Source organism: Urocampus carinirostris, chromosome 14 (genome assembly GCF_059441175.1).
Source record: "Urocampus carinirostris isolate Australia breed hairy pipefish chromosome 14, RoL_Ucar_1.0, whole genome shotgun sequence".
NCBI classification, from domain to species: Eukaryota; Metazoa; Chordata; class Actinopteri; order Syngnathiformes; family Syngnathidae; genus Urocampus; species Urocampus carinirostris.
In genome coordinates this window covers 21,704,971-21,719,980 of record NC_142362.1, presented here as the reverse complement: position 1 = coordinate 21,719,980, position 15,010 = coordinate 21,704,971, and the positions used below count along the sequence as shown (strand labels likewise).

At 38.5% G+C, this 15,010-nt stretch overlaps 2 protein-coding genes across 4 annotated transcripts in view; both read left to right on the top strand.

The window, feature by feature from the left end:
• Positions 1-4,979, top strand: part of LOC148352954 (coxsackievirus and adenovirus receptor homolog) — a 32,836-nt gene extending 27,857 nt beyond the window's left edge. For both annotated transcript variants that reach the window (XM_088352946.1, XM_088352945.1), the window contains exons 2-7: positions 55-221; positions 483-696; positions 2,260-2,424; positions 2,620-2,736; positions 3,827-3,950; positions 4,036-4,979. In XM_088352946.1, coding sequence (XP_088209072.1) covers positions 219-221; positions 483-696; positions 2,260-2,424; positions 2,620-2,736; positions 3,827-3,950; positions 4,036-4,732 — 1,320 coding nt within the window. In that variant the 5' untranslated portion in view covers positions 55-218 and the 3' untranslated portion in view covers positions 4,733-4,979. The remainder of the gene's footprint in view (positions 1-54; positions 222-482; positions 697-2,259; positions 2,425-2,619; positions 2,737-3,826; positions 3,951-4,035) is intronic.
• Positions 4,980-6,427: 1,448 nt separating this feature from the next.
• The window catches only part of ildr2b (immunoglobulin like domain containing receptor 2b), a 37,997-nt gene continuing 29,414 nt past the window's right edge, over positions 6,428-15,010 (top strand). For both annotated transcript variants that reach the window (XM_088352554.1, XM_088352553.1), the window contains exon 1: positions 6,428-6,559. In XM_088352554.1, coding sequence (XP_088208680.1) covers positions 6,520-6,559 — 40 coding nt within the window. In that variant the 5' untranslated portion in view covers positions 6,428-6,519. The remainder of the gene's footprint in view (positions 6,560-15,010) is intronic.

The window sequence follows — 15,010 nt, the reverse complement described above, 5'->3', positions numbered from 1 at the left end:
TGTCTGACTTCAAATTGACACAAGATAACCGTTTTTGTTTCATTTTCATTCCAGTACTTCCTACGTGCAGGAGTTTGCATGTTTCAATCCCACAGGACGAATATGAGGCAGCAGATGGTGGCGATATTTCCATAACTTGTTCTTTTCTTCCGGCAAATCCTGACTTCCAATTTCTGCTCGTGACTTGGGAAGCGTATCCAGACGTGGTTGATGATCCAATGGTGAGCCATATTTACATTTATTACATTTGATATTACAATTAACAAGGTGCTTTCAACAGATTGGTGTGAAGAATGGTACGGTTGACGAAGAATGGTGCTATTCATTGCTTTTAGATCTTTAAGGGACAGCATGTATTTACACCATTTTGACATAGAAAATCTCTGCAGTGACTGAGGATTTCGGATCATTTTGATTTTTGCTAAAAAGCTGTGTGTGCGTTACATTAATACTCTTCTGTATGTATACTTTCCATTCACAAGAAAACCGTGGCCACCTATTATTTAAACAACGCAGTCGACATAGCACCACCGTATGAAGGACGGGCATTTATGGAGGTGGATGTTGACAAAAGACAAAGCACACTGCGTCTAACAAAGCTGACAGTACAGGACAGCCGTCACTTCCAGTGCAGCGTCAAAATACCAAATGATGACGAAGGAATCACCGCAGCCTCTGCTTCCCTTCTAGTGCTGGGTAAGAGGTTTGTTTGTTTGTTCCTCATGCTGGGGTCTTTGAGTTTTTCCTTGCTCACATAGTTGTTTCAGATCAGGGGATGGTGTTATTGTGGCCTGTGCAGTCCTTTAAGACATTAAAGACTATACCAGGGGTGGCGAACACGTGGCTCTTGAGCCTCATCATATTTTATATATACTGTGGCTCTTTGAATTGTTTCATGTTCAGTTTTTTTGTTGTTGTTGTGTGTGTGTATTGAGGTTGGACACTTTCCTTTCCTTGAAATCTACACAAGAACAATACTTGTATTGTAAGGAGAGGAGTGTGTTATGGGAAATAATATGTTTTTAATTGTGTGTGCTTGATTAATTGTGTCTGTCTGTCATGGCAGGTCAGTGCGTGGTGTGGCTCTTTGACTCTTACAGTCGAAAATGTCAGCTCTTTGTGTCAAACTTGTTCACCACCCCTGGAATATACAAATAAATATGATTTGACTTGACTTGTTTTATGATATTACATTGCATTAGTAAGCCGTCAGGGTTTGCAAGGCCTTATCTGCTGGCCTGAAAAATATCCGATTCAATGATTATAATCGTCCATTAGTAAGTTATAAATAATTTCAAATTGTCCATCAACTTCCTTTCATTGCTTCTCCCTGGTTGTGCTACTTCCAGACTTGTGCTTTCATGCTGAAGCATGAAACCAATCACATTTAAGCCGTTAGTTGTTGCTAGGCTCAGTAATCCACCCAGAGTCCTTCACAGATTTCTGAAGGCAGTGAGACTTAAAACGTCAGTGTTCAAGAAAGCTGTCTGTTTAGCCAATCAGATTTCGAGTTGGCGTTTAAGCACCTATTAGCAGGCTTTGGGAAATGTCACCAATTTCTCAAACTATGGTTGGCGAGGGTTGGGCCAACAGCTGTAAAACTTGAAGAAACAGAGCTGCACAAAGAAATATATTGTTCTGTTGATTTAATAGCGAAAGGTTGGGCAACTCCAAAGCGAGTAAGCCTTTCACAAGCAAGAAAATATATAGTCCGCCACTTTCAGCCTCGAGGTAAAATCTCATGCAAGAGCCCAAGCCCGACTCGACTCCAAATTTCTTTCGTTGGTGTAAAGCCAATCTTCTTTTCGCTAACTTTTTTTAATTCACCCTTCGTTGTTTTTTTTTGTCTCTGTTTATACAGTCTTGTTTAACTTAGATTTTGTTACAAAAGACAGACCTTAAGTGTTGCGCGCGGCGTGGTGCGGAGCCCTTTGTGTTCCCCTTCTCCCATTCCCCTCTCGAGCAGTTTACGTTGTTGCCGGATTCCAGAGCGGACTGCGCTCCGCGTCCAGCGCTGCCAGACCCACAGAACTGGGCTCGTGACGGGGCCAAGGACGGCCAAAGTCCTTCCCCTAGGGCCCACAGATAAAATAGAAAATTTCTCTTCCAAGACCTGGAAAAACTTGGGTTTTTCATACAGCCAGTTTGGTCGTGAATAGGAATCGCTAATTCAGACTGGAGCTGAAGGCCTAGGTGTAGAATCCACAGCCCGGTACTGGTTTTATAAAATTATAATGTTAATTTGTTTTCCTCTTTCAGTTCCTCCCTCTAAGCCTTCATGCAGACTGCAGGGAACAGCAGAATATTGGCACAATATCACCCTCACCTGCATGTCTGAGGAAGGCTCCCCAGAACCTACCTATATGTGGAAAAGCTACAGCGTAGAAAACAAGCCCAGAGCATTTCCACCCAAGACTACAGAGAGTATGTATACATTGAGGACATTTTCAATGGTATCTAAAGTGACCATCAATGAGTAATATCAGCAATAATTCACATTCCTTAACTTTTGTTAGTCCTAACATGTCAAAAAAACCTATCAAACAATTATCAAGTCATGGTATTCAACAAAGAACAAACTACAACCATTTACTTTTCCTGACCTTTTCTTTGTTTTAGAGGATGGAACGCTTTCTCTATTTAACATTTCAAGAGAGACGTCCGGATTTTATATCTGCGAATCGACCAATCGAGTTGGCTCCGACAGCTGCAACTTCACATTAGCAGTGATGCCCAGTGAGTATCAATATCCTGCTCGCCATTTTGTAATATGAGGGCATGTAACATTTAGCTTCATTTTAGTTACCACTGGAAGTACTTTGAGCCTAGAACTTTTATTGTGAACTGCTTCCAGAAAGCAAATTCCTTGAAAAACCGTAAAACCAATGTCATCGGACAAAAGCAAACCAAGAACAATGTAACAAAGAAGGGGTCACAGAAAAAATAACATGTTCAAACAAAATCAAACCTGACAACATCCGAACCAGAAACAAGGAACAAAATGGAAATGCAATGGCCCGTCCCAGTGGGCTGTCCAGGCAGTCAATATAAAGTCTTTAGATTATTATGGAAAGGGTTTTGGAGATTGGGCTCAGGTGTGTCTTGCTTCACACCCAATTGGCGCCATCACGGGGAAGGTGGCGTGCCAGATCCTGAGATAACCCAACCCTTAAAAGCCAGACAAATAATTTCAGAATCCACAATAAACAGGCCCTCTCCGGTGCTGAAGGTCCTTGACCCTCACTGCCAAGACAGGAACCAGAAGTGGGCAAGGGGCTTCCAGCTTTCCGTGAAGACAGGAACCAGAAGCCGCCGAGGGGCTTCATCCTCACCACCGAGACAGGAATCAGAAGCGACCGTGGGGCTTTATTCTCGAGACAGAGATATGAGGGCTTCCCCATGGGAACAAACAGTGCCAAACAAACAAGGCGTCACAAAACAAATAACATGTCAGTTTTTTGCCCACGGCCATCACCTCACTTAACAAGGGCGCAAAACTGTGAAAATATGTATTTTGCAACTTATCTGTAATTTACTTGTTGCTGCTAATGTTTTTGCACTTCTTTTAATTGCACTATTTTCATTATATGTTTATTATAACTTGGGCCAATCTCTAAGCACTACGTTGTAAATATTTTTGCCAATTTATTCTGACCGTCTTTTATCTTATTTTTCTCTTTAAAGACTTTATTACATGATTTCCATGGAGTGCTGTGTCTTATCTTGTTGCATATGATGTTTCATCGTGTTGATATCAATGAAAATAGAGACAATTCTATTCTAAAATATCCTGTATGTATATAACTGCACTTCTTATACATTTTAGGTAGCATGAATCACGGGACCACTCCGGGTATTGTTGTTGGTGTTGTCGCTGGATTTCTTCTTCTTGGGGTTCTCATCTTCTGTTGCTACAAGAAAAGGTCTAAAAAGAGCAAGGATCCTGAAGGGTTGGTTCCGTTGAATCCAGAATCTGAAAGGTGGCCTCACTAAACAATTCTTAACCTTTTGCTGTTTTTGTTCTTCGTGATTCAGTCCGCCCAGAGAAATAGAATTTTCAGATGCTCCTAAAGCGGGAACTCGATATCAGGATGAAGAGTCTCATGCTCAAACAAGCCAGTTGGAATACAAAGATTCCGCTCCTCAAAGCGGTCAGAACATTGGAACTGCCATTATCACACAGGAAGAGGACAATTGTCATGGGTCCAATAGTGGTATGCACCTCGGCGATCGAGACCAGGATAGCCAGCCAAATCGGTACCACGGAGCCCGGGACCACTTTGACCCGAATGACTACAGAGGAAGTCGTGACAGGCTCGAACATCGGAAAGACTACAGAGGGAGTCAGGACCGACTGGACAATCAGAAGGACTACAGCGGGAGTCGGGACCGACTGGACAATCAGGAGAACTACAGAGGGAGTCGGGACCGACTGGACGATCAGAAGGACTACAGAGGGAGTCGGGACCGACTGGACAATCAGGAGGACTACAGAGGGAGTCGGGACCGACTGGACAATCAGAAGGACTATAGAGGGATTCGCGAGAGGCTTGAGGAGCAGCACCTTCGCTACAGCAACGATAGGCTCAACGATCAGCGTAAACGTTATGGCGGCAGCGGAGATCGCCTTGAAGATGGAAACAACTACAGAGGAGGTCGTGAAAGCTCTGAAGATCAACCATTTCGCTATGGGGGAAGTCGTGATCGCCACAATGATCACTGTGACTACTAATAGTTTCTCTACTCGACATTAAAGTCATTCAATGCCAGACGTTTTTTTTTTAAATTTGGAGGGCCGATGCCGGTTAATATTTGCCATTTTGACTCGTATTTGAAGGCCTGCAGAAAATGTAATTCTGTGGCCATACAGGCAAAGGAAATGAAAGCTCGAACCCCAAGTTTTCATTAGAAAAAAAGGTATGTTTCTAGTTTTTACCATCATTTATAATAATCTGTAGTTTGCAGTAATGTGTGGTTTGTACAGCCCTTTGAGACTCCTTGTGATTAAAGGCTTACAAATAAACATGACTTGACTTGACCTTTGCTGTGATATTTTCAAAAATTGTGGAATTGACCTCAATATCATTAAAAGCTTTGAAAACATCCGTTTGATCCGACGATTTTAAACACAGGTTCTGAGGTTCATTCTTATTTTCTAGGGCTGTAACTAATGCTTATTTTAAAAATCGATAAATCAGTTCTTTAGTTTTTTGATGAACTGGATTTAAAAATATATAAATATATACTATTTCCTCCTCTATTCAAATATTAAAGTTTTGGACAGATACACAAACAGTGCTCAAAACAACACAATATTCTAAAATACAATAAGATAAAAAAATCCAAGGGTTTGTCAAATAGCCTAACAATAAACAAAAATACATTCAAATGTATTTTATACACTTGTAAAATTTGTAAGATACATAGTGTAAAGAAAAGATAGGCAACATCGAGTACTTTGTCGTATGTCATCTGATTTCTCAATTAGATGTTTTTATACAAAACTTTGCGTTGCATTTCGGTGTCTGACAAGTGCTACATTGCCTCGCAAAAGTATACAAATTCTAATAATCAACAACATGTGAGACACAATCGTGAAAAGAAACCAAATGTATTCAATATTTTTTATTGTGCTAAAAAAGAGAAAAGAAAGAAAAGTACACGTCATATTCTCTTAATTAATTGCTTAAAAATATTTGTTAACACTTGAATACATTTCTTGGTCTATGAAACCGGTGAATGGAATTTATTCATTTGAAATTCTTAAATAACAAATTATCGTCATGCTGGTTTAGGATCAGGTAATTGTGTAATTTTGTAATTGTAATCCTGTGCAGTCCTTTGAGACATTTTTGTGATAAAGGGCTATATAAATAAATGTGACTTGACTTGATCATGCTACTTCTATGTTGTTACTATGTTCTTACCAGGTTTAATATTTAAAATAGGGCTAAATAGACTCAGCCAACCAATTAACAAGAAAATTAATCATTTTACTAGAAAATCACAATTATCCAGCACTGGTGAGCTATTTTCAGGGAATGTCTGCAGGCACCTCAACTGTCCCCAGGGGGCACCCTTGGTGTCCGCGGGCACAACGTTGGAGCAGGTTGCTACGACGGTTTCACAAAAATCCAAAAACCTTCGAAAGGATGGGTAAAATCTTTAGAAAATGGTCAACTGTTTGTTCACCACACTCGGATCATTTAATTTATGTTTCCCTTTTCTTGTCGTTGTCTGTGATGATCCTAATGCGATGAAAAGAGTTTCCCACAGTTAGAAAGTTTGTTCTACGATATGTTTATTTATTTTTTTGTTTGGCGTCGTTTTGGTTTTGGCGAGTGTAAACGTTTTTAATCAAAGAAACCCTTCCCCCAGTTTCACCCCCCACTCACCATGAAGTGGTACGGTCCGTCCCGTTAGTTCAGGACAATCAGAGTTTCCCATTTTTTTATTGGCAGTCGCCTCGTCAAGACCGTTAGAAATGTCAATAAATGCCTGCGCTTGACGGAATAAATAATGAATTTCTATCACTTGGCTGTTTTAACAGGAGCTTTAGGTGAGTGCTATTGTTTTCTTTTTGGTTCAATAACAGATTTTATTGAGCGTCTTTAAAACTTCAACGCAACAGGTTCATTCACTTCACAGCCAGACGACACATCAAAGAGCTTTCAAGCTTACATTTGCAGGGTTTTATTTTCAAACACGAATCAAATGTATTAAAATGTGTTTGTACAGAACTTTTTGGACACCCAAATATAACTCAAAGTGATGCATAAAAATAATTATACACAATAAGAAAATCACCACTCCCCACCCATCATAACGGAACGTCAAAAAACAAGTACCGGTACTGTAAAGTACACGCACACAAAATAGAATTAAAAACATAAATACAATAAAACATGACATGATCCCACTCCTCAAAACACCTATATAGATGAACGAGAATTTTTACTTTTTAAGAAAAACGGTTTAAAAATAAAACAAAAACGAAAAAAGTTATCGTAACAAACTAACTATATTTTCTATAGAGTTAGAGGGGTGAAATCGAATAATTTCGTGATAGATAAGGTAACATTTTCACCAAAACATCTAATTAAATATTTCTCACCTTGTGGCACAGGAACCAAAAAGTGGGTTGTGGGCCTTTGCCTTGGCAAAATAATACCGGGAAGCTAAAAATATTAACTGAGAGTCAATTACACTCCTTAACATGAGATGGCGATAATGCCGTACAAATGCTAGTTGACACCTGTCAATTCACACCACAGAAAACGACTGGTAAAATTTGTTTACATGTTCCGTGCTTGGTAAAACCAAATACTGTAAGCCTTTTGTTAGGGTTAATGGGGACCAGAACCCCAGCAATATGCAAAAATCCACCAAGTAGCCCTCCCGATAATGGATCGCATCCGCACAGGTGCTGTTCATTTTAGGCGGTAAGAACAGCAAACAATAGCTGCCAACCTTGACAAAAATTTGCTCTCTCGGCCACCATTCTCAGAAATAATCAACTGGGGATAATGGATCGTGGACATCAAAGTGCATTTCATTGTAGGCGGACCAGGACAACACGACTTCCGTAACAAGTGTGTTCTGCCTGTCAATGCTCACAGTGATATGCAATCAGGGATAATGGATCATGGCCTCACGAGGGCAGTTTCAATTTTTGGGTCGACTGAACACCAGAAAAGAAACCAAGACCAACGAAAATATTGCAATTTTTAATTTCATGTTTGTTCATGTTGAGTCTGTTAAAAATGTCCGAAGCTACTGATATGAAACGTTTCGGATTTCATTGAAAATGCAGTTAATTACACATTTAACAGAATATTATTACTTGAAGTCCTTTTGGTTTTGCTGGTCATTTTGTTTTTCTGCTATCTCTGGTTAAAAGTGCCTTTCATTTAATAGATTTGAGAATGGGAATTATCTTTCTTGATTTGGTTCACACCTTGTCAGTGGGGTAGAATGTTGGGTCCTGAAGTCACACCAGTTGAGAACCAGTGTTTTAGAACACCTTTAAGAATGCAGGAATCATTGCATCGATCATATTTTCCAGCCTAGTTCCCCCCTGGCCAAGGTTTGACTAAGAACCTCTAGAATTTTCTAAAACAATGTTAATTATGATCATTATTTTTCTTAACATAATAGTTTAATTTGATTTAGTGTTTTAAAATCTTTATTCATACTGTAGTAAACCACCAGGCTGTACTTGCAATAGAAATTGTAGCACAGTAGGAAATGGTGCTTTTACTACCCTTGTGGCTAAGGGAACCAACCAACCAACCAATAAACCAACCAACCAACCAACCAACCAACCAACCAACCAACCAACCAACCATTGTAGTAAAACAAAACGCCCATTTTATGTTATTTTTCTTAAGCACTTTTTCAACACTTTATCAGTAAAATAATACTTAAATGTCATAAAGAATATTTTATTTCATCATTTTCCAATGAGAAGGGAGGTTTTACTTAGCTTAGATGTTGCTCTTTATTATATATTCTCATATCTTAAATGTCCCTTGAAGTGCCTTGAAGTATCAATACCTGTATTTAATAACTACAGTGTTATGCTTTATTTGTAGATGTCACAAAAATTATGATTCATGATTACCCACTTGACAAATACCAATTTTCAAATGTGTTTTTAAACATTTGTTTTAAATTAAGTATACATTACTTTAAAGTAATTACTCAATTTTATTAGTAATACGCACAATTTAAATAATGTAACCACAATATTATGTCGGCATATTAGAAATAAAAAATGTTTTAAAGGGGCATTGTGCATTATTTGATCACTAAATGTGGATGTGTCTTCCGTGCTAAAAAGCACAAGCAAAAACACAAACTACAGAAACGAGAACTGACCCATCTTCACATTTTATTATTATTATTATTACTTTCCCAAACCTTCACGAGGTTTTGGGTAATCAAAGCAGCAAGATGGCCGACAATTATGTCAACTCCCTCTCATGTTATGTAAAATAAATGCAAATTTCTCAACCTACAAGTATTTAAAAAAAGCACCTGTTCATATATTGTTAAAAACACAACGAAATTTTGGGGCATTTTCTAGAATTAAAAACAAATGATCCAATAAGGAAACCTACGGTAATACGGTCATTTCACCTCTAGCAAATTTGATTGCATGGCATTTTCTAAACATATTCTTTCTTCTTTAGTGTGACTCTTACCATTTTTTGTTGAACAAATGAGTCAATATTAAGGAATGTTCAACTGCGTAAAAAGCAGGAAACTTGGAAAGGAAAAGAGTGACAGGAAACCTGCTGCTTTGTGACCGATATACATGTTTTAAACAGGTTTATCCGTCGTATGAAGCTGTAATCTTTCCCAAAGAACTCCCAGCGGACAAGAAATGTTAGACTTTATTATATCTTACTTAAAATTTTCAAACTTCTTTGACATAAAAGCACAATAGCAACCGTTTGGCTCACCCACACCTTGTATAAAGGGCGTCAAACTTATTTAAGCCCTGGGGCCACATGGGAGGAAAATAAACTCTCACGGGGGTCGGACTAGTAGATTAAAGGGAAAGAAAGAGACAGATGAACAAAAAAAGACAAAGAGAAAGAAAGAGAGAGGGAGAAAGAGAGCAAGAGAGAGAAATAGAAAAAAATAGAGAAAGAAAGAAAAGGAGAAGAACAAGAGGGAAAAATAAATAAACAAAGAGAGAATGAAAGAGAGCAAAAGAGAGAGAAAACCAAGAGAAAGAAAGAAAAAGACAGTAAATAAGAAAAAGAGAGAACGAGACTGGCTGGCAACCAGTTCAGGATGTCCCCTGCCCACTGCCTGAAGACAGCTGGGATGGGCTCCTGCGCCCCTGCGACCCTACTCAGGATAAGCGGTGAAGATAATGGATGGATAACATGATTTTTTCCAAAAGAATAAAAATTCTTCTGGACTATTTTTCAAATTTATGATTCATTCAAAAAAATTAAAATGTTTTGCATTGCACTAATGTCATTTTAAACCAATTTTATTACAATAAGAAGAAACATATTTGATTATTTTTTAATTTTTTTAAAATATATTTTTAGTTTAGTTTTTTATCTTTATTATTCCTGTAATGTATATTTTGTGGGGGGGGGAAACCTCTACCCAAAAAACTTGGGAACCGTCAGGCTATACTTGCCCAAGACACACCAATGCAAGCGGTTCCCCGATGACCCTAGCAGTTGAAGGTTCTAAGCACGGACACTGCCCTACTTACTAAGTTTAATTTTTTCATAATTTTTTCGTAATTTTTTCGTAATTTTTTCGTAATTTTTTCGTAATTTGCTTCAGTGCTATATTTTTTAAGGAATCTATGTTTAGTGTTTATATAAGTATGTTTAAGGCTTGTATAAGTAACCTGTATTGTTTTGAAACTGAAAAATAAACGTTTAATAAAATAATATACTCTATAACGTTACAAAGCAGGCTTAATGATAAAGCATAGTACTGAAAAACAAAGCTACACATTAGGCATTGACATTCTGTTGTCTGTGAAGCCCTTTAAGACTCCTTGTGATTAAGGGCTATACAGATAAACATGACTTAACTATAAAGATAAATAAAGTTAATTAATTTCAACTTACTTTTGGAAGAGTTAGGCGACTTCCTCCTCTGTGGTAAAAATTGGACGAAAAAAAAGCTATCCGACCATTTTCTCAACCGCATCAAGCTTTCTTATTCCACTTTCATTTCAAAAGAAACGGCTCGCCTCTTCTTTACACTTTACACCAACCATATTGAATGGATGCACGAGATATTTAACAATAAAAATGTTCTTAGCGTGCTGGAGCTACAGTATAGAATGATTACACAAGAACTAGGAAGAGGAAGACTGATTTCTTCTTCAGGGTGGATGCTGGGTGACCTCTCACAGCGCCACGTGGCGGAAAGAAGCACTAAAGCACAGTCCTCGACCCGGAAAAAGGTGCACACAATACAAAATCTAACTTACAGCAATGTCCGGATATTTTTCGATATCCCGAAAAAAATGTTCCTATCGTTTTGCGTCAGTCGAATGGTCTTAAGTAGCGGAGCGTTTGTACTGAGAAATAATAATAATAATAATAATAATTTCCTTGTATTGTCATTCTGTGTAACAATGTACACAGAACGAAATGTCGATTGCACCTGACCCGTTGTAGCGAGCCGATGCAGCCGCAGCAATGGACATTATACAGGAATAAAGAAGGAAATACTGGAGTGGTTTTAAGACAAAAGAAAAAATGGCTATGGATTGTCTCAGCTGTTAAATTGCAAGCTCTCAAAATTGCACAAGTTAAGAAATATGTATACATTTTTTGACTCAGGATTTTGCCTTTTTTTATTTGACATTCTAACCTGATAGTGTTTTTTTCACTTGACATGCTAACTCCTTATCTGCAATCACTTTTCAAATGAAGTAAAAAGCAACTTTAATTAATCACTTTTTTTCGGCTACGTGCCAAACACTGCTGACTGTATTGGTGGGATGTAACGGTTCCTCATTAATCCTCAGCAGTCACTTGGTCTGTTTGAACACAGTTGGGCCAGGCCTGAGCTATATGCTCATTGGCTTAAAAGAAGCAAACTCCAGCCCCTTTCTGGTCCTCAAGTGGGACAGAAAAAGGGGGGCTACTGCTTACTAACAAAGGGAAACAAAGCGAAGACTTGTGGGAGGAATTTCGGTCATTTGTACGAGAGGTCGTTTGAGAAGTAAATCATACTTTTTCTCACATATATTATCATACTCGTGCACAACTTTACTCTCCTACGGACAGTCATACCCATGCACAACCAATATTGTACTCTTGTATACACACTACTATTCTCTCACACATATATTATGGTCTCATACACACACTTTTATACTCTCTCACGCATACTACTACACTCTCATATACACACTAATACACTCGCACACACATACTACTATGCTCCCAGAGATACATCATTTGCCCTCTCTTATACTCTCTCACATACACTACTATTTCACATACTCTACTATTCTTTATTACACACCAAATTGCTATTACTGTCGAGGTTTTTCACAATTAGTGTAATAATCACCTCACCTCTCATTGTTGTTTTCCTTTAGTTACTTCTTGTAACCAAGGCAATGCACACTGATCGGTGTGTCCTTGTTGTACAATTCAACTTCAATCTGGAGTTGCATCCAGTATAGCTGTATGTGTGAAAGAGTATAGTAGTACAGTGGTACCCCGGTCCTCAAATGCCTCAATGCTCAACCAAATCGGTGTTCAACAAAAAAAATGTGCGCGAAAATTGTTTCGATGCTCGACACGGAATTCGTTGCCCAACCCAAAATAGTGAGTCAAAATAGCCGAAAATAATATAATCGAATGAGATTTGGCGCGTAACGAGTGGAGCCAAGTGTAGTCGAGATGCCATAGGCGGCGTGAGTTGACCTAGCTTTAGCACCACTTCTATCTGGTCAATGAGTGAAGGTCAAGTCAAGTCATGTTTATTTGTATAGCCCTTAATCACAAAGAGTCTCAAAGGGCTGCACAGGCCACAGACTATTGCAAACTAATTATCACAGACTATTATGACATCATCTTACTGTAATGCACTACTCTCCGGTCTCCCTAAGTCCAAAATCAAGAGCCTTCAGCTGGTACAAAATGCTGCAGCGAGGCTTTTAACTAAGACAAGAAAGTTTGATCACATTACCCAGATTTTAGCTAACCTGCATTGGCTCCCTGTTCGCTTAAGATGTGATTTTAAAGTTCTGTTGGTATCATACAAAATCATGCATGGACTTGCTCCCTCATATCTTTCAGATTTAATTTCCCCCTATGTTCCGGTCCGGAGCCTTCGCTCTGAAAACGCTGGTCTACTAGTGATCCCAAGAACCAAGAAGAGATCCGCAGGTTCGAGAGCGTTCTCCATCCAGGCCCCGGTGCTGTGGAATGCTCTTCATTTTTAAAGTAATTTTTTTCCTAGTTTGTGCTTAGTTTGTGCTTTTGCGGTACCAAATTGGTAGTCAACCAACAACCAGGAACGCATTTAGGTTGAGGACCGAGGTACCACTGTATATGTGAGAGAGTATAATAGTATGTGTGTGACAGCATAGTAGTGTGTGTATGAGAGTCTAGTAATATATGTCTGAAAGTATATTGTTCAGTGTGAGAGAGTATAATTACTAATATGGGTGAGAGAGTATAGTAGTGGTTGTGCATGGTATAACTGTGTCTGTATGAGACTATAGTTGTGCATGTGTGAGAGAATTATTTTATATGTGAGAGCATTAATTATTTACTTCTCAAAGGCCTCTCATACATTTCTAGTGCTGCATTACTATATACTTGCTATCATCATGTTATTTATGATTAAGCAGTGTGGGAAGGTTTTAAAACTGACGTTGCTATCAGGTATTTCTTTTTAGGGCGGTTGCTTTTTTTCCTTTTTTTCATTTCCTGCCTTTAGTAGTTGTTTACAGAGATTTCCTGCCCCTCCTGAAGTTAACACAGCAGAAAGTAACAACAAGTGTCTGCCCACTCCATCCGCCGCCTACCTCGAAGATGACTCCCCCATTCCTCTTTTACCCTCCTCTGCTATTGCGCCCACTTCCCCCACACATATTGGAATTTAACCCTCCTGACCCTGTTAGTCTACCCCCAACACACCCAACAAATGCCTGCCGTTCGTTTTGATACTGGACTACTTATCTACTGATTCTGTGTGTTCAGGTGAAAAGTGGAGGAATGGTTGCTTGAAGGGACTGTGGTTAAAATAGAGTTGCATTTGAGTTTATTTTATTTGTTTCTGGGCTGACCAGATTACATTAAACTAAGCATTAAAATCACCTATATATTTGATTGTGGGTTCCCTAAAAAGGGGTTGGTCACTAATGGCCACTTATCCTTAGTTTTTGACATTAGTGCATTAAAACACGGGGCCGCTGACTGGTACCGGGCTATGGGTTGTTTGGTACCAAGCCAGAAAGAACAATAAGTTGCCTTATTTTTTGTGTATACAATATTTATTCATGATTATTGACCATTTATTTTGTCAAGAAATATCTTAAATTTGGGTACCCGTTACACGAATGTTTACAGTAGTACATAAGCCGTCTCTAAGCAATGATTGAAAATATCCCTGACACATTTCACCAATATTGGATAAAAGTGGAATCGAACCCAGATAGCAGTGGTGAGAGCACTGAATTTTAGCCTCAAGACCACTGTTTCTCAACTGTTCTGACTTGAGGAAACCACCATTCCTCCCTTATGACAAGCTGCAATCCAAATCAAGAAAATAATGCAACTTCTCAAATGTATTGTTCAGTTTAAAGAAGTGATAGTAGAATATATATTTGCCTTTAAAAAAGAACCAAATAATCAGAAAAACCAAAACAACTTCAAGTACCATAAATGCTCCCATATAAGCCTACATCTAATATAAGCGAGCCCTTAGAACTGCTTTAAAATGGACACATAATGAGAGAAATTAAATATAATTAATGAAATGTGTACGCAAATATCGATAATTATTTGATTATGTGGTTAATAAAGATTAATACTCTGGCAAAAAAAAAGCTAAAAATGTAACATTTTCAAACCATTTACTCTACGTTCCAGCGGTGCTTCAATCGCAGACGGTCGTACACATTTTCATAATTGTATCCTTCTGCGACTCGATCGTTGTTGTCACTCTTTTCCATTATGGGGAGAAAAAGAACTAAAACCGACAAAATCACAATAATATAGGATGTTGTCCCTCTCAAACACGCTGATTGACTGAACAGGTAGAAGTGATCAAGCAGGGTATTTTCGCTGCTATCCACTGTTTAAGGAGTGTAATTGACCATCTGTTTTTTCTTTTTTAGCATTATTTTTTCAAGGCAAATGCCCGCTACCGACCAGCTAAAAATACTGCACCACACCACTATTATCACTGTATATTTATGATACCACGTTATTGAATATGTAGGGCCACGATTAAAATAATTTGTTGACAACATAAACTATGAACACAATACTAA